This window comes from Aquarana catesbeiana, linkage group LG03, assembly GCF_042186555.1.
Source record: "Aquarana catesbeiana isolate 2022-GZ linkage group LG03, ASM4218655v1, whole genome shotgun sequence".
Lineage (NCBI taxonomy): Eukaryota > Metazoa > Chordata > Amphibia > Anura > Ranidae > Aquarana > Aquarana catesbeiana.
Window position 1 is genome coordinate 308,409,298 of NC_133326.1, and position 19,952 is coordinate 308,429,249.

At 36.6% G+C, this 19,952-nt stretch overlaps 1 protein-coding gene across 1 annotated transcript in view; it reads right to left on the reverse strand.

Moving 5' to 3' along the window:
- Positions 1–19,952, reverse strand: part of LOC141133958 (dynein axonemal heavy chain 3-like) — a 3,453,856-nt gene that overhangs the window by 3,044,223 nt on the left and 389,681 nt on the right. The window contains exons 8-10 of the mRNA XM_073623563.1: positions 12,028–12,132; positions 7,219–7,349; positions 4,342–4,537 (exon numbers count right to left, since the gene is read on the reverse strand). Of these exons, the coding sequence (XP_073479664.1) occupies positions 4,342–4,537; positions 7,219–7,349; positions 12,028–12,132 (432 nt within the window). The remainder of the gene's footprint in view (positions 1–4,341; positions 4,538–7,218; positions 7,350–12,027; positions 12,133–19,952) is intronic.

The window sequence follows — 19,952 nt, forward strand, 5'->3', positions numbered from 1 at the left end:
ATGAGTTTCTAGGTTTTATTACCTAAGCTTAATTGAACAAGCTGGGGTTATAAGCTCATTGGTTTCTATGCAGAAGTGAGCCTGATTTTACACTTTACAGCTTTAGTAAATCAACCCCATTGTGTACTTAAAAGTGGGGTATGCCTGTATATATATATATATATATATATATATATATATATATATATATATATATATATACATATAACACATCACAACAGTGACATTGAACAAGTGAAACATATATATATATATATATATATATATATATATATATATATATATATATATTTCTTGATTTCATTGAAACCTATGTATTATATAACAGGTTCAAAAAGTTCTAAATATGATAAGTGCATGGAATAAAGACAAAAATATAAATATAAATATTTCTGATTGATTTCTCATTGTTCTCCACTGTCCATGCAGAGAATGTTCACATACTGGAACTTACAACTCATGTGAGGCTTGTAGAAAACAATATTTTCAATGGGGGGTCATTACCTACAAATGACAGCCATTTAACATCTATGGCCAGCTTACAACCTTGCACAATTGGTTAGAACATGCACAAAATGCTGTGTTTTTTAAAATGTACATATTGCACAGTTTCTTCAATTTTTAAAGTGTAAATATGCCTGCAGGATATCTGCGTATTCAAAACCTTTCAAAATTGGTTCACCTGTAGTACATAAATACAGATTTCAATGCACATTTTCTAAAAGCTATTTAAAAATAAATAAATAAATAAACATTGGAGGAAGCTCAATATATATTTGTTCACACTGAATGTGTGGTGGAAAGGGATACTGAAACCTATAGTAAAAATGATGCAAGCCTGGTTTAAGTGCCCCTACTGAGCTTTATCATCCTATTCAAATAGAATGGGCTGCTCAACACACATTAAAGTACTGGTATTAACAGGTCCCTAATGAAATCACTGGAGTTTACGCTATGAAAATAATAAAGTAACAGAGCATAATACTTCATTTTATTATCTGATTATACTCATGTGATGCATATGGAACTCATAAGAACACCTATGTGAAACCTTTTAAATGTAATCTAGCTGTAACATAGCTGTGTCACTTCTCCACTTGAGATTTGTAGGTCTGTACACGTGTCACTGTTTTTTTAGGGTTTCCTGTCTGTTGGACATCTATTCATCTATTTTAAATGATGTATGAAACAGGAGCATACCGACTCTTACAGCTACCTCATGAGACATTTGGAGTCAGCAGAGCCAACAACTCCTGTGAGGGGATCCCATAATTCTCTAGCACAAATTGCCTGCAAAAATCCTCACTATAGTAAATGTACTTGGAGAATATTGTAAAAGAATACAATTTATAGAATACATGCTATGCATTTTTTATGGTAGACTTAAAACGATGCAATGTTTATATCTTTATACATATGAAACAAATCCAGCTCAGAATACTAATCTCTAACAGATAATCTGAAAAGTGACTGGATTAGTTACAAGTTCTTTAGGGGGAGTCCCAGCAGCTTTAGGAACACTGTGGTGATATTCATAGACACATAGGCACTGCAGTGATAGCTTATTTTTGATAAACTAAATCAAACCGAATCATCAAAATTCTGCTCAAATCATTTCAAGTTCAGTCCAACATGTTAAGTACAATAGTAACAAAATTAAAAAAGTGGGGATTAAACACGATCCAAAGAGTACAATAGAATTTGCATTCATTTGAAGTAAATGTGCAGCTCAGATATGCTAAACTGTAGAATGATAAACACACTGAGCTGCCACCATGTCCTCAGTTATGCATTGTATATGGCTCTTTCAACAGACACAGCATTAACATTTATACAACCATTTTTTACTTACATGACTTAAACCTTTTTAGACCTATGAGGTTATTTATTTAATTGGCCAAAGTGGAGTAATCCAAAACAACTCATCAACACATTACACTAATGAAAAATTAAATCCTGAACATCTATGAAAGCCTTTCCCCAGAAGGAACTCCAAAACGGTTTTCAGGTCTCAGAGAACCCCTGCTTAAATCAACTTATCAGGGTTGAAAAATGTTCCATTGGTAGTCAGTAGGAAGAATGAAACCCTTACAGTGGTGGTCAAAATGCTACCTTACAGGCAGCTAAAGGGGCCATTGGTGTCCTGCTGCTGGCTCAATGAAGTTGTGTGGTCCTGGAACTATGCAGGTACCATCAAATGGGGGAGTGACTCAAGTAACATCTAGTCAAGTGACTCAAGTAACATCTAACAACCTCTAACAACAACAGACCCTGCTGGAGAATGGCTATGATTTTTCAGAGTTTGCACATCATCAATTAGTGCTTTAATTCTCCAAATGAACGTGTTAGAGTCAAAGCAAAATCAGTATTTTAAATATGGATGCATATCTGCAATTGTTTATATGCTGTTGATTATTTTAGTTATTCATATGTTTTTTCTACTAAAACAAAACCAGAAATCTATAAACCTCTACCTAAGCATAGCTATACATATAAGCAAACAAGCAAATCTTCGCAAGAAGTCCTTTGGGTAATCTTCACAAATTACACCGGTTAATTTTAGTTGTCATAAATTGGTTGACACAATTACAAGGTTCAGTCTTTTCAAATGTGTCATTTGTTAGGTATAGGTGCTGTCTGGTGCACTAGAACACCCAACGGCATATATTTATTGCATGCACTAGCAGCAAAATCAAGACACTATAGCTATTATTAGATAAGAGTCCAAATATCTCATCACTGAAGTCCTGAACCTGAACTCTTTGAAATCTGCAAAATGCCTATTTATCAATTTGATTCTTTAACAATCCCCATCAGTCTGAATGCTACCTTTTACAACCAAGGCTCCCCTCCAGTGATGTCTTAACATCAGAGTTCCTGGACATTGTGCTAGTTTGTTAATACAGCACTGAAAAGACTGCCTCAGAACTGGCACAGAGGTTGGGCAGTCAGTAAAGAGTTTAATTGGGCCTCCACTGCCAAATAGATTAGCAGTATCTGTAACAAACAAGAGCTGTCCAGACAGATTTCCTTAAGGGTTATTATCTTGATTAGTTTCAAATTATTAAAATAACAACATTTCTTGCCACCAAATTTTAACATTTAACAGGGATATTTGCAATTTCTTAATATCAGTTGATAGATCTGTTGAATATTTATATTGCTATTTCTCTCTCTGCTCTTTGACTGTATTTGACAACTCCCCCCAGGGAGGAAACTGAGAAGTTTCAAATCAATAATTCCATTGACAGCAGGCCCTCATCAATAGCTGTTTGTACTTGCTTCAGCTTTTGTGACCAGTATCAAAGCAAAACCAATTCTCAAGCTTTAAAAAAACACATGTGGAAATATTACACCCCAATCCCAATCCTTTCTCAGCTTATAGTCAGAATGTGTGCGTAGTTCTCCACATTGACAGAAGAAAAAACTTCTGACACAAACAGCATAAACAGAGAGAGCAAACCACTACTTCTGTATGGAGAAAACTGGATTTCAGCTGCCCTGCCTGCTTGGAATTGGTGCAATATTTCTGCAGTACAGGTCAAACCAGGCACACATGCTAAGCTGATGATTTAGCCTGGACAAACTGGACTCTATTCTCGATCAGCCAAATGCCACATCGTCTGCCTTCAAGTTAATGCACACACTATACAGTATATCTGCCTATCAGTCGGTGTGTCTGCTCTTTTCTCACCTGTTCTTGGTTCAAAAAATCCCTGTTTAATAAGGAGTCTCCATTATTACTGTGACTGTTCAGCTAACCTGCCACCTGGGTACCCTTCCACCTATCTGTCTAAACCTTAAGGTTCCATTTTTCTTGATTTTCTACCTGTACTTTTGTAGATTTTCTACCTAGATGTACCTACCCTGTAAAATGTTCAATGCAAATACTTCCCAATACCTAATACAAACCTATATCCTAGCAAAGAGAAACAAACTATAAAATTCTGAAAAGCAGGAATCATTGTTTACTACAATTGGTAAGCAGAAACTTACTAGTTGGTATTACTGACCCAAGCAAGCAAGGAATACCATAGCTCAGTAATTTTACATTATCAAACCATGTTGCATTAGGCTAACCATATTTATCAATGCCATCCAACTTTTGTACAATGTACCACCCAGAGAAAAAGTTTGTCTTCCCTATTTTGCAAACTATCTTTAACACAATGTGTCTCAAATAACATCTAACATCTCTATAAAAAATAGAAAAAAGTCCTAGAAAATTAAACATGTTTAACAAAATTTGTGCATTGTTAAGTTTTTTTGCCAAGTGCAGTTTTTATATAACATATCATAATTAACGTCCAACATGGGATACTGATAAAATAACATGCTTACCTCATCGTGTGGCATCTCAGATTCTATGTTCTCTCTGTATTCAATCACAATGTCACAGCAGTCTCTAAGCCATGTCTTTTGAAGTTCTTCAGATTTTTTTATGGCATTGCTTCTTATGCAATTTATGAACTCGTTTATCTTCATAGGCACAAAATGCATAAGGCTGTCAATATCAAGTAGGCTAAAGTTTGTATACCTAAAAACAAGGACAAGACAAGCCTTAAAATTGTTGTGTGTGTGTTTATACAAATTATGAATCTACAGATCTAGGTTAGCAAAGTATTTTTGCATGATGTTTATGTTACATATTCATTGCCTTACTCTCTGAGATTATGACTTTTCCATTCATCTCACTGTTTGCAGACAATTATATATCAGACTGAGTCATGGGACTTGCAGCATTATCACCATTTTTTTTTTTTTTTGCTTTACAAATGGATTTCTGATTCCCTTTATAGCATGCAGTTGCAATAAAAACTGGAAAATGAGCAAAGCTCAAGAGACTTTGCAGCTCATATGAGTACCTTGAGACTTTGAGCTGATCTCATTTTTCTCCCTCCCAGGGTCTAAATATTGAAATTAGAATGGTAACATTTATGGGGCAGGAAAACTGATTTTAGTGTGTTACCAAAGCTGTTATACTTTACAAAAAATATTACAGGGTATAGAGAACATTTTAAAACCAAGAGATGCTAGCAATATACTATAATATAGCTTTTCCAACAAAAAATGAATGCTAGTGTATGGTTTAGGTGGAAAATAACTAATGGTAACATACATATTTATGTCACGAATACTACACTGAGCAAAATTATAAACACAACACTTTTGTGTTTGCCCCTATTTATCATGAGCTGAACGTAAAGATCTATGACTTTTTCTATGTACACAAGAGGCCTATTTATCTTAAATATTGTTCACAAATCTGTCTAAATCTGTGTTAGTCAGCACTTCTCACTAGGAATTAGGAATGTCCACTAGAGCTGTTGCCCTTGAATTGAATTTTCATTTCTCTACCATAAGCCGTCTCCAAAGGCATTTCAGAGAATTTGGCAGTATATCCAACTGGTCTCACAACTGCAGACCACATGTAACGGCATCAGCCCAGGACCTCCACATCCAGCATCTTCACCTCCAAGATTGTCTGAGCCCAGTCTACCGGACAGCTGCTGCAGCAATCAGTTTGCATTACCAAAGAATTTCTGCACAAACTGTCAGAAACCATCTCAGGGAAGCTCATCTGCATGCTCGTCATCCGGGGTCTCGACCTGACTGGAGTATGTCGTTGTAACTGACTTGAGTGGGCAAATGCTCACATGCGATGGCGTCTGGCACTTTGGAGAGGTGTTCTCTTCACGGATGAATCCCGGTTTTCACTGTACAGGGCAGATGGCAGACAGCGTCTATGGCTTTGTGTGGGTGAGCCGTTTTCTGATGTCCACATTGTGGATCGAGTGGCCCATGGTGGCGGTGGGGTAATGGTATAGGCAGGTGTATGCTATGGACAATGAACACAGGTGCATTTTATTGATGGCATTTTGAATGCACAGAGATACCGTGATGAAATCCTGAGGCTCATTGTTGTGCCATTCACCCACGACCATTACCTCATCTTGCAGCATGATAATGCACAGCCCCATGTTGTAAGGATCTGTACACAATTCCTGGAAGCTGAAAACATCCCAGTTCTTGCTTAGCCAGCATACTCACCAGACATGTCACCAGTTGAGCATATTTGGGATGCTCTGGATCAGCGTATTCAAAAAGCGTGTTCCATTTCCTAACAATATGTAGCAACTTCTTACAGCCATTGAAGAGGAATGGACCAGCATTCCACAGGCCACAATCAACAACCTGATCAACTCTATGTGAAGGAGATGTGCTGCACTGCGTAACGCAAATCTTGGTCACACCAGATACTAACTGGTTTTCGGGCCCCTCTGACCCCCCAATACAGTAAAACTGCACATTTTAGAGTGGCCTTTTATCATGGCCAGTCTAAGGCACACCTGTGCAATAATCATGCTCTCTAATCAGCATCTTGATATGCCTCACCTATGAGGTGGATGGATTATCTCGGCAAAGGAGAAGTGCTAACACAGATTTAGACAGATTTGTGAACAATATTTGACAGAAATAGGCCTTTTGTGTACATAGCAAAAGTCGTAGATCTTTGCGTTCAGCTCATGATAAATAGGGGCAAACACAAAAGTGTTGCTTTTACAATTTTGCTCAGTGTAGTTACCTATATATAAACCAAAATAGTGTCTGAAAATATGGTATGTGAATTTGTTTTTACCACTATGCAAACAAACAGAAACGGGTTGAATCCTGCACATACAAAAGTGGGTGTTGTCAACAGAAAACAGTAGTTAACTTGGTATTTTGTACTTGAAAATGTAGGCTGATTGATTACTATGGGCAACTCAGATATTTTTCTTTCCTTTGAAAAAAAACTTACCAAAAAAGGCAAATGGTGAAATATGTTTATTCCTTATGGTATATGCATGATAATTTGCCTTGCAATCATACAATTCACCAACTGTGATTACCCAGGTTCCTGAACTCTGCTAATAGCTAGACGCCATGAAAATATTAAGGCCAATCTAAAAATGATGGATATCAGATTTCCATGTTTTAATCATTACTATTTTTAACGTGGAGTTTGTTTACTGAGTTCTTTTGCAGGAGTGGAATTAAAGTTTCAAGTGATACAGATATACAAGTTTAGAAGTATTTATTGGATATTGCTGTGCACGTGTTCATGTCATCATAAATATAATAAAACAACAGACCAAGAGCAGAGTTTAATACAACACAGACAATAATGGTTAAAGTAACCCCCACCAGGTATGTAAGAAGCAATAATAATCATACTTTGTATAGAAGTGAAGCAAAACTTTAGACATGACTGGATGTGTGATGTGCAAGTTGTTCTTCAGTTTGACATATGCTGCTTTAACACTTTCATGCCATGGAAACTGGTGCCGTCCAGCGCTGTTAGACATCTTGACAAACGAAAACAAAAAAGACAAAAATATAAATGTACATCAAAGTTGTACTAGGTGTAGGGTTTATTTTATTTAATCAACTTATAAACAGGGATATGACCACAAGCTAACAGAGGATAGGTCAAAATTAACCCTAGAGAGTATTCCTATTAAAAGAAGAGGAAATGCTTTTCAGCAGAGGTAGTCCACCAACAGTAAGTGAATTTAAAATGCTTGGAATAGATTTACCTATAAACTCACATAAAAAAATATATATAATAATCACTTCAGCCTCGGAAGATTTGGCTGCTCAATGACCAGGCCATTTTTTGCGATACGGCACTGCGTCGCTTTTACTGACAATTGCGCGGTCATGCGACGCTGTACCCAAACAAAATTGATGTCCTTTTTTCCCACAAATAGAGCTTTCTTTTGGTGGTATTTGATCATCTCTGCAGTTTTTATTTTTTGTGCTATAAAAAAAAGGATATCGACAATTTTGAAAAAAACACAATATCTTTTACTTTTTTCTATAATAAATATCCCAATTAAAAAGAAAGAAAACAATTTTTTTCCTCAGTTTAGGCCAATATGTATTCTTCTACATATTTTTGGTGAAAAAAATCGCAATAGGCATATATTGATTGGTTTGCACAAAAGTTAAAGCATCTACAAAATAGGGGACAGATTTATGGCATTTTTATTATATATATATATATATATATATATATATTTTTACTAGTAAGGGCAGGGATCAGCAATTTTTACCAGGACTGCGATTTTGCGGCAGACAGATCGGACACTTTTGACACATTTTTGGGACCAGTGACAATTATACAGCGATCAGTGCTATAAAAATGCACTGATGACTGTATAAATGTCACTGGTAGGGAAGGGGTTAACACTAGAGGGCGATCAAGGGGTTAATCGTGTTCCCTAGGTGTGTTCTAACTGTGGGGGGATGGGACTGACTAGGAGGAGAGGGAGATCAGTGTTCATACTTAGTATGAACACACAATCTGTCTCCTCCCCCCTCTCCCTCTCCTCTGTCATGAGCGATCGCGGCTGCCCGGCGGTCATTGCGCCAGCTGGGCACTCGCATTGGTTCCAGCGGCGAGCTGCGGGCATACACACGTTCCCCCAGTGGTGCGCGGGCCCCCTAGTGGTCAAAAGGTGAAGGGACGTAAAGTAACGTTATTTCCCCCAGGGGAGCCAGCCTGACGCAGTACAACTGCGGCAGCTGGTCAGGAAGGGGTTAAACTCTAACTGTTAGTAAAGGTATACTCAATAGACTACTTTGACTCTGCTGTCATTCTTCTATCTTTTTATTTCATACAGTCAACAAATACTATAGTGCAAAGTATAGTGACAAGTCGAGCTTAGAGACCAATGTCCATATCAGTGCTTTACAAATATACACACCATGGCCATTGTGTATAGGAAAACCAGTAACCCCCAGTATGTTTGAGTTTTATGTAAGTACCAGATTGCCTCCTACCCATCCCCCTATCTCTAAGGAAAGCCTCACAAAATGAAGACACGTAAAGGAAGTATAGCCCCTGTGGGAACAGAATCCATGACTCTAACCCTGTAAGAGCACCATGTTGATTGCAAACAAATGCTATGTGTTGCAATGCAGAAACTGGGTAGAAATCATACTTTAGTGACAAGACGAAAGCTGCAGAAGATTGACTCTGGTTGTTATGAGTTACTGCAAATTATGTTATTCTATTTTTTTATTTTTTTATTAAAATAGTTGTATCTAAAGCTACAGGCAAAAATGTCAATGTAATTTATTTTATCAGCTATTTTAATAGCTTGCTTCTATCATAAATGCGTCTATAATAAATAAATTGCAATATGTAATTTCCAAATGTATAAACGCTCCATTAGCTCAAATTCAGCCAACAGTATAAATGTATGAAACAGTAGCTAAAATTAGCTCTAAGAGAAATTGGAATGATGGGAAAATTGTAACTAAGCATTTCAAGAACTTGAACTGTTTTCTTATATAGAAGTTTCATTTCTAATCTGATGTAAATTCTTACAACAGACCTAAAAATCCCATCTCTTTGGAATGATTGCTGACAATGAATAAAAATAGTTATCTGAAGCACTGTGCCTAGATTTAAATAACAATACACAATGTGTATACTGTCTGACAGTTTTTCTTTAGCAGTTCTCCCTGTGGCTGCCACTCTTCTTATTTCAATGCAATCACCCTGACCGCCTGTCTCCTTCCTTCCTTTGTCACTTTCTATCATCATGACCACAGCGATTTTATTACTGGCACTATTCCCCTTTACCTTTGCACATTTCAGATCTGTATCTACAGCATGCGTAAAGGGATCACATTAACAGGAAAGGTGATGGATGTGAGAAATGTGATGGCAGTAGTATACCACCTTGCTATGCAGTCCTCTGAGAATTGAAAATGCTCCGGTAAACCATTGTATGAGCTCCATCAAATACAATGTTCCCACCGGGCCAGCTCCATTACAAATATTGGTCTCATTTGTTCCAGACATGAAGCACGCTCAGTTTTTCAGAGCCCACAAAAGCTCTTCAACTCCTATCATATTGTGGGCTATGAAACTCATTATCAAGGAAATAAATGTCCTGTTTCTTTGGAAGGACTCATGAGACTTTTTTTCTTGATATATAATTATCTTGGCCACTAATAAATCTAAAAATAAATAAAAAGTTCTCCAGTACATACTGCTAGTGAAGACAGAGCCTTGGTAACTCAGTAAGGCAAAAGGACATATTGAGTAACTGCAGTCAGTGCAAACAGCATCAATAGAAGTGCAACATGCAGTAACCGGTAATAATCATTCAAACCACTTTGCTGTAATCTGACTACAGTCAACTGAAATCTGATTAAATGTACTACTGAATTGCACATCTTTCTGACCAGTGCTGTAGTAGTTTAAATAAAGTAGTCCTCATGAACATACAATGGTATAGACACATTTTAATACAGTTATAACTATGCAAACACCATAATTGCTTTTTCTTACCTTTTTTACAAGTTTTTTTATCTGATAAATGATTTGTATTTCAGTACATTCATTCCAGAAAATTACACAGCCCTTCCAGCCCTTACAGCCAGGTTGCTGACTTGACTTTTCTCTCAACTCAACTTTGTTCTTTGTGCTGCTTCCCCCTCTGTCAGTCTGAGCTCTGTTGTAAAGTGGATCACACAATGATGATCCTAAGTCGAATTCAGGTACTTATATAAAAGAAAAATTAGAAAAGAGAGGGAGGAGAGAGAGAGAAAAAGAAGGGGGATAAGGGGGGTTGCCATGTTATGCTAGCATATATAGGACCAGCGAGAGGGTCAGGGAGAAGTCAATCCCCAGAACAGGTGTCCATTACGGCCTTGCCCTCGTTAGAATGCACAAATGTTCCAATGGAGCCACATTTTTGAGTATCGCTCTCATCTATTCTGAGCAGTAAGCACTAAGTCCTCCATCCTGTTAATGTCCTCTACCCTGTTTAGCCCCAACAGGGCAGAAGGAAGATTAGGGACCATCCATCTTAAGGTGATGCAGGCTTTGTCAGTGTTAAGCAAATGATGAGGACTCTCTTCTTGTATATTCTAACAGGAATGTAAGAAAAGTGAAGAAGGAAGAAGGCAGTGTCATCTGGGACTTTTGGGTAAGTCTTCGCAAGCTCCCTCCAAAAATGGTCTACTTTTGGACACAACCAAAAAATGTGTAGGAACGCCCCCTGTCCCTCCCAGCATCTTCAGCAATGGTCTGAGGCCTCTGGGAAGCAAAGCTGGATAACCAACGGAGTATGATACCATCGGGTTAGCAACTTGAAGTTGCTCTTTTGAATACGGGTGCATATGAAAGACTTCAGGGCATACTGAATAAAGATATGATTAAGGTCAGGGTAAAGGAGCTGGATACTTTCAAATAGATTTTCACCAGATAGATTAATTGTGAGCTTAAAGTAGAAGTCCAAGCTAGAATTAACTAATCTTAAAACTGCTCTCACCATCCTTCTAACACCTATACTATCTACCCCGTGGAAGAAAGATGCTTATACCTAACTATTCTCAGGGCACTCCAGTCCAGTACATGATCAGTTCCCAGTGGCCAGCTCCAGGTGGGTGGAGGAACCGTTGACAACAGATGTCCCATAGTAAGCCCATGGGTGATGTTACTGCATAGGCATCCCCTGTTGTTGCTGCTCACTCCTCTCCCCTGAAGTTGGCCAATGGGGAGTTCATGTGACCAAACCAAGAATAGGTAAGTATATACATCTTCCTTCTACATGGTAGTTAGTATAGGAGATAGAAGGTGGGTGGGAGCATTTTTAAGTTTGTTTAGTTTCAGCCCGGACTTACACTTTAATGGATGCATTGCCCTGGGGTTTTCCATTCAAGTCAATCAAATGCAGACCTACTCCTTATATCACAATGCACCTGAAAATGCATGGCAACAAGTGTTAAGGTGCATATAACATTGGGTGTGTTTTCTGTCACATCAGGTGTGAATGAGCTCTTACTGGAAAACAATCTGTTTGTGGACTGTAATATTTTTATCTATTTACAAATGTATGAAATCAATATTATTAAGCAATTTCTTTTATGGAAACTATTTATGAGGCATAGCAATTGTAAACCATCAGAAGGCTAAAATATGACTAACAAACAAAACAAACCATACAGAGCAAAACTACTAACCTTTGGGGATATTTTAATTTCAAGCCTCTGTTGCTCCATCAAATCTAGTAATATATAATCTACAATGGACTTCTTAATAGCATAGATATAGTTTTCCTCTGCCTCCTTAAAACACACACAAAAGACAACAAATGGTAAAACGGTTAAATGACAGATTTAAATACTTGAATTTGAAAGCTGTAATGATTAATAATATACAAAATATGACCAACAGACATATGAATTAAGGGAAGGCAGATAAAAATGATACCTTACAATGCATTTTTTATATATACAGGAAAACCTTCGATTGTGAGCATAATTCGTTCCAGAAACATGCTTGTAATCCAAAGCACTTGTATATCGAAGTGAATTTCCCCATAAGAAATAATGGAAACTCAAATGATTCATTCCACAACCATTTATTCATAGGTCCTTCAGTTTATAGTCCATATAAAAAGATTATAGCAATGTGACCAGGTTGTTTAACCATAAAATGTCTATCCACAAATGTCAGCCTCCACAAGGGGATTAAAAGCAAAATCTATCAGGAGCTACAGAGTATGAAAGAGTAGAGAGGCACCTCTAAGTGTAGCAATATGGTTACATTTAATGGAGGTACAACATTTAGCAACTCACATGGTTGATGATTAAAAGAGGCACATCTAAGTATGCAGGCATCTGGAGTAAAGCTGTCCACATGGACCATCCTCCGCACCGCTGGCTCTCACCACTGTCAGTCTGCAATCATGACCGGAAAGACTACCCTGCAGTAGAGCGATCTGAAAGCATGGCTTGAACCGCTCATGGCGCACAACGTGGAAGGGATGATGTTGATGGTGGTGAGGAGGATGGTTTATGCGTACAGCTTTACCCCGGATGCCTGCATACTTAGATGTGCCTATTTTAATCATCAATCATGTGAGTTGCTAAATGTTGTATCTTCATTAAATGTAACTATAATACTACACTTAGAGGTGCCTCTCTTCTCTTTTATACTCAGTTGTGACATGACGCCACTTGTATATTAAGACATTGCTTGTATGTCAAGTCACTTTATATTAAAACATTTTGCTTGTCTTGCAAATTGCTCTCAAATCAAGTTACTTTCAAATCAAGGTATTACTGTATACTTATTTTAGGGAAGTCATCTCTTAATTAAAAGAAAGCAAAGGGAGGTTTAAAATGTATTAGTGCATAATGCTTATGGTGTATTAAAACATCTCTGGAAGATGCCTTTATGAAGGCTGCTGTTCTGGTAAATTAGTCCAATTGTAATCATTATTGCCTCATATTTTGGTGAAAAAGATGCAAGACAGTTGATTGGTATGGACTTCATATGTCAATGAACACGTTAATCTAAAAGGGCTTCTTTATTGCTTAGGCCCAGGTGCAAATTATTTCTAGTATAGTACCAACAGTTTGCGCAGCACTTTACAAAATGAAAGAAAATTGTACAGTTACAATACAATTCAATACAAGAGGGATCAGAGGGCTCTTCTCATTTTAAACCAGATATTTAAATCTGAGCCACAGTTATGTATGGCTAAGCCCAAAATTCAGACATTTACACAAAAAAAATGGCAGATTATCTTTTTAAAGGGTTTCTTCAAGTGCATGTAAACCCTAAATATAAACATATCTTTTTTTCTACCCTTAGATCTGGTAAATATATCAGTGAAAGCATTTTGTTATATTTGTCTGATAAGTGATAAAAAAAATACAGTGCCTTTTGATCATGTCAGACCTTTAGAACTGTCCTGTGACCTGTGCACACTTCATGTGTTATCTCCAAGAGTTTAATTAGCTCTCTTATTTTCTACCGTGGACTACATAATAATTATTGTCTATGTTGTAGTGATGAAAAGAACGGGAGGGTTTAAGTAGTTAGCAAAGGACAAATGGACATGTCTGACACCAAAAATGCTGTGCAGTATCATTAGCCCACAACAGAGCTAAGAGCTAAGTACATTTCTGCAGATCAACATATGATCATCTATGCTTGTAGGATCTTTAAAGGGTTAAAACATAGTACTGCATGCATTTTTTGGTTTGTTTTATTTTGGCCTGACACACATTTTAGGCTATTCACAGAAAAAAAGATAAGTCTATGACATTCTTCTGTGATGTCACTATGAATGATCAATTGTTCACACTGTTTAGAAAACCAGTCCTTATCTCTGTTCTGTCCAATGATAAGCAGCACTGATATTGTTGACACAATTACCACCATGCATCTAGAGGGAAAAAGCATGCAAAACAGCAAAAAGCATGTTGCCCAGCTAAGCTGATCTTTCATGTTTGTGGGTAGGATGACACAGGACTGCATATGCATGTGTATCCTCAAATTTCTGTCAGCACCTATAGAAAAGTGGAGAAAAGTGACACTGACTTTATGTATTTATGTGAGAGAAGAACAAAGAATTCTTCCTTCAAAAACACTGATAAATAAGGTCCCATGTGTAAATTGGCATTGATGTGCAATGACTATCTATGGACTTATCTTTTGCATATAGAAATCTGTTCTTCTCTTTATTTGGGATACTACATAGAGAGGGAGCTTTGGCACAATCCTATAAAGAGGCAGACCTGGTAGTTCATTATAAAAGAATTTGTCAATTACAGGATCCTTCAAAGGTCCTTAAGCAGACTTAAACGCAGAATTTCATTTGAAGCAATGTCATCAATCTTGCTGGAAAAAATACTTAAGAACAGTTAGAAAACCTGGAATACATTTACTATACAAAATGCTACATCAGGCACCTTTCCTTAAACTTGGTTTTGTGATATCAGCTGAAATGTAGTCTAAAAGTTTAAGCAGAGAAGTTAATGAAAGGCTTGTGGTCATGACAAGGAGAAAAAAAATGCTACGGAAAAGTTGTTTCTCCAGAAAACGTGTTATAATTATAACTATAATTGCTAGTTCACACTAAGACCCCATGCCTTCCCCACCCCCTCCCACCTTTTTTTTTACTAACACCACTTGTTTTAATTGGTGTTGACTAAATTTGGCAAACAATAATTACGGTATGTAGGGAAACCCACACATTCAAAATATTCTTGTAGTCTATACTCCTAATTTACTGAAATGTTCAGTACTATATGAAATCCATAAATCATTACCCTCTGGATCACTTTTTTCCAAAGAAAGTGATTGTAAGAAGAAGAATGCAATACTAAAATGTACATTAGAGGATATTATTATTTATATTGAAATGCTAGAAATGCTAACCTCGCCTATGTCTTTTTAATTTATTCGGGTAACACTGTAAACATATGTTCTAGGTAACTCATGGAAATTCATTAAGCAAAGAGCAGGGGTGCACACCCTGCTGGACAAGATCCCAGATACGTTCTTATTTATAATTAAGAATGAGGATTGGATCAATCACTACCAAGGTGTTTTCAGGGCCAAAAACTTTGAAGGTTGCTGTCAGAAATAAGAAACAACCTGCTGTATAATGCCGTGCATAGCCTTTTCTCCCAGTCAGTTAAGTCACAAGAGCCAATAAACTATAGGAATGCATAACTCAGCTCCTTTACTATAAAACAGTTGACCCACAGTGCCATATTGTCAGTTTGTGTTGAAGTTGTTAGGGAGAGCTGACATTTCAGTCTAGGGAGAGATCATTTTATTTGAGATTGGTAGATGCCCCCAATGGCAGTGTCTGGCTTCCAAATGCCTTGTGTTTGACAATTGCTTGCTTTTTATCCCTACACATTGGCAGAATTGAACAACAAGATATAGACTTCAATCCAAGTATGCAACCCTAGAAATTTGAGCTAACTGAATCCTTGCAGATTCATTCATCCTTATTCATCACCCTAAAAGTCCACACTTTACGATTTGGGTCCCAATTTACTAAATTGTGAACTGCAAAAAAAGTGAAATGAAGTGTGGCAAAAATGGTCCTGGGCCTGATTTAATATAGAAAGAAAGTGAAAAGAAGTGAACCTTCAAACATCCAGTCATGTGAAGAATATTCTTTATTGCCAAAAGAGTCATTTTTATAAATATTGTGTGAACCCTAGTCCTATAAAAGAGAGGTTTTTTTTCCTCACTTCTCTAAAGTAAAAGGAGATCTAAGCTTTGCATTTTTAACATTTTCAAAACCTGGCTTCAAAATCTGATTATGTTGCTTTGTTTTATCGTTTATAAACTATTCCTTCTTTTATTTCTTCACAGAATTTTAAACTATCTGTAGAGAACCAAAGACAGTTTTATACCCATATTTACTAGCAAATCTGCTGTTTTTTTAAGAAAGGACATATTAGATAAAATAGAACTGTAAAATAGCAAAGGTTGTGATATACTCAATCTCACTTCAAAACTCCCATCAATATTCTATCTGGAAAGTAGGAGATGAAAAAAATAACTTTTCTATTGAAAGAAAAAGACTGCCATAGTACATCTGGACACCAGCTGTTCTTTATGCATATACATTCTCTTTGGTAGAAGAAGCTCACAAGCTGCCCATAAATCTGTTGTTCTCATGAATGTGTAATATTACAATCATAATCACTTATTGGTTCAAAACTTAGGTCTTAATAAATCCATTGCTGCTTAATAAGCACTCTAAACTCATTATTTACGCAGATTTAGCTGACTTACAAAATAATGACATGGCCAAAACAGATAAAACCAAAGCCTATATATATATATATATATATATATATATATATATTGTTGTGCTTGGTTCTTAATGTCATACAGCAAAGTAGCAACAGTTCTTTGAGCTGTTCAAAACCCTTTAGCACAACCATGTATTAGTCTTATAAATGCTGTCTGATAGCCTAAATGCATGGAAGCAGCAGTGACTTGTTATTGCAAATATAAATTACATTTGTGGGTAGACATGTACTGTAGATGTTGTGTCATTTTAATATTTTGCTTAGACCTTTGTGATCAGGTAAGTTACAAACTGAAAAACTATATCATAGGTTTGTGACCCAGCAATGATTTTTGTTAATGCTTCTATTTTCATGCTTTTTCAATGCATAGTGTCATGTATTGTGCCATATATAACTAACTATGCATGTCAAAGAAAAAAACAGTTGTAAGTCATTTGTGCTGTACTATCCTTCCAGTAAAAATTAAAATCTTCATAAAATTGTTTTGCATCTCAAAAGCTGGCCACCTCTTTCATCACAACTACAAGATGGCCAGAAGCATTAATGGCTCTGTATGGGATGATTAAAATGTTTTACTTTGATGCAGCTGCATATTGTATTAATATATAGATGTTTTAAAACATTAAAGGTTGAATTACAATTTTTCATTCTCAACATCAATTATGTTTTTTTAAGAGATTTCTTTGCCTTATAGCTTATGGCTTCTAAACTTTCTGTGAAAATTTAAGTTAAAGAGATGTTAATCTTGAGAATGTTACAGTGTTAACTATTTCACATTTGGAAAACTGGTACATGGGCTTGTAAGCACTGCCTAAAGGCTTGCCTGATTGCATTCAGCACATATTGAACAAGAGTCAGTTTTCCCATACTATGCGTTTAAAGTGTAAGTGTTATAGTGAGGAAGGATTAGAACCTCTGAAATGTTTTTACTGCTATACAGGGCTTTAACATATATTTTTTTTCACATACTGTCACTTTGACAATGGTGAGGGAAAATCTCTAACAAGAATAGAGACAGAAATGCAAGCTGATTAGGACTCTCTTTTCTATAATAAAATGCATTTGTATCCCTATCTGTATTGCTATTTGTGTGCTTACCTGTCTGGTGAAACAATTATCACCATTAATGCAAGATAGCAATAAAAACAAAACAAGGTTTCTAATCCTACCCCAGCTATTAAAAAAAAAAGATGGACTTACACTTTTAGATTCAGCAAATTCTATGTCTAGCACTCCCAAAGTATACACCTGATTATGTTAGTCTGCTGAGTGCAGTGGAAAGCATCTGTTCAGAAGCAGAAGCATAGAATAAAATGCCCTTATTGTATAGGTTTGTGTGATTGCCCAAAATGCATCAGCAGGGCTTTTCAAGTGTCCCTCAACAAGTTCGCCTGTGTCTTAGTGAAGACTTGAAGGAGATTGTGTGATAGCTACTTTTATTGTTACCAAAAAGTTACCAAAAAGATGCTTTTCCCTGTGCTCAGCAAAAACTCAAGCACAGGTGTACACTCAAAAAGTGATGTTTATATGGTTAAATGCACCTATAATGACATGGTGTTTCTGGAAGTATCAGTTTTTTCAGCAGACTTCAGGGGCTAATTTTTCAGCAACTGAACAACATTCGGTAGGAGAGGTAAGTATTTATAATTTTAGATTGATGACAGGGTCACTTTAAGCACCAAGTAGGAGGGTCATTACAGCCCCCACTGTGTCTGCTGTGCTTAGACAGTGCTTACAAGTCCATGTACTGCTAGACTTAAGACAAGCAATTTAACTTAAATACACAATACATCATAAAAACTGTCTGTATGACAGGGTCTAATTTCCTAAAAAGTATTTTCCATAAAATGACTCATTGCAACAGGTCAGGGTCTTCCTTTTATTTTTAGGCCAACATTTAAAAAAATTATAGCTGGAAAATAGTTTATCTCCACTTTTATAGAACATGCATGAGAGAGCTTAGTGTGCGCATGTCTTATAAATTTGTATATATTAAATGAGTTTTAAAGTTGTCCTGAATTACATCATTAAATAAATTGATTTACCATACCATCTCATGGTACATTAAACAGTATAATCAATCATAAAACAACACAAATATAGGAAATAGAAAGAAAATGATCTGCATTTCTTACAGCCTTTCACATCTCCCCAAACTCTTAAACTGGACATTTCCAGTATGAAGTCTTTTAACTGGTTTGTGACTGCAATATGTGCATTAAAGCGGTAGTAAAAAAATAATAATAAAAATAAAGATTTTCCCCTGCAAGGTAAAGGCATAATGTGCTAGTTTGCATTGCATACTAGCACAGCATGAAAGCCTTACCCTAAAACAAAGCCCTCCAGTACCATGCTGTCATCACTGCAGAGTTCACCCAGTCTCCCCTCTGGGTTCGCAGACTGCAGTCACTTAAATGGCTGAGCCACAATGATGTCACTCCTGCACATGCACTTGGGAGTCACAGCCATGGCACAGAGCTCTGAATGATCAGCACTGCCGTTCCTTCAGAGTGTATGTGCTAGTGACATCACTGGCTGCTATTCACTTGGATATTATCTAAACTGTGCAGGTTTAGGAGATATTCATTTTACCTACAGGTAAGTTTTATTATAAGCTTACCTGTAGGTAAAAATCAAATGCAGGAGTTTACTTCCACTTTAATATTTTTTCAACATGACACCCTGAACTGATAGAGTATCAATACACATTCCATGTAACACAAGTATTCATAAGACCGACACTGGCAGTTACCGGTTTCCACCTGTTTTTTTCTGATTCCACAATCAGAAAACATTTGCTGTTGTTCTTGATCATGCAATCACCATATTAACTATAACATGATAATCATCTGGGGTCTATTTCTTAAACCTACATAAATACAACAGTCACTTTTTTTCTCTACAAAGAGAAAAACTGAAGCTGCTAAATTTGATTTGCAAAACACACACATGAATGTGTGTGTTGTGAAAGTGTTAAATAAAAAAGCCTTTGATCCAAAAAACACACACAAACAAGCTGTTTAGGCCTCCTAATAGGTTTCCTAATATATACTGTAAAACATTTGTCTCTAATTGCTCTCCTAAACCAAGAGCCCTGTCATGTTACACTTACATTATGACTTGTTTTTTGCTTTGTTGTTTCTTAATTTGCCATTTAGAATTGTATCGCTACTTCTCCTCATAGTTTATTTTTCTCTGTATTGTTAGCACCATCCTTCCAGCAGCATGCTCCAGCCTCTGATCCATCCATCTGAGTATTGCTGGAGTGGTTCATATTATACTTTGACTTATCTGGGTGTTCACTATTATCAAAA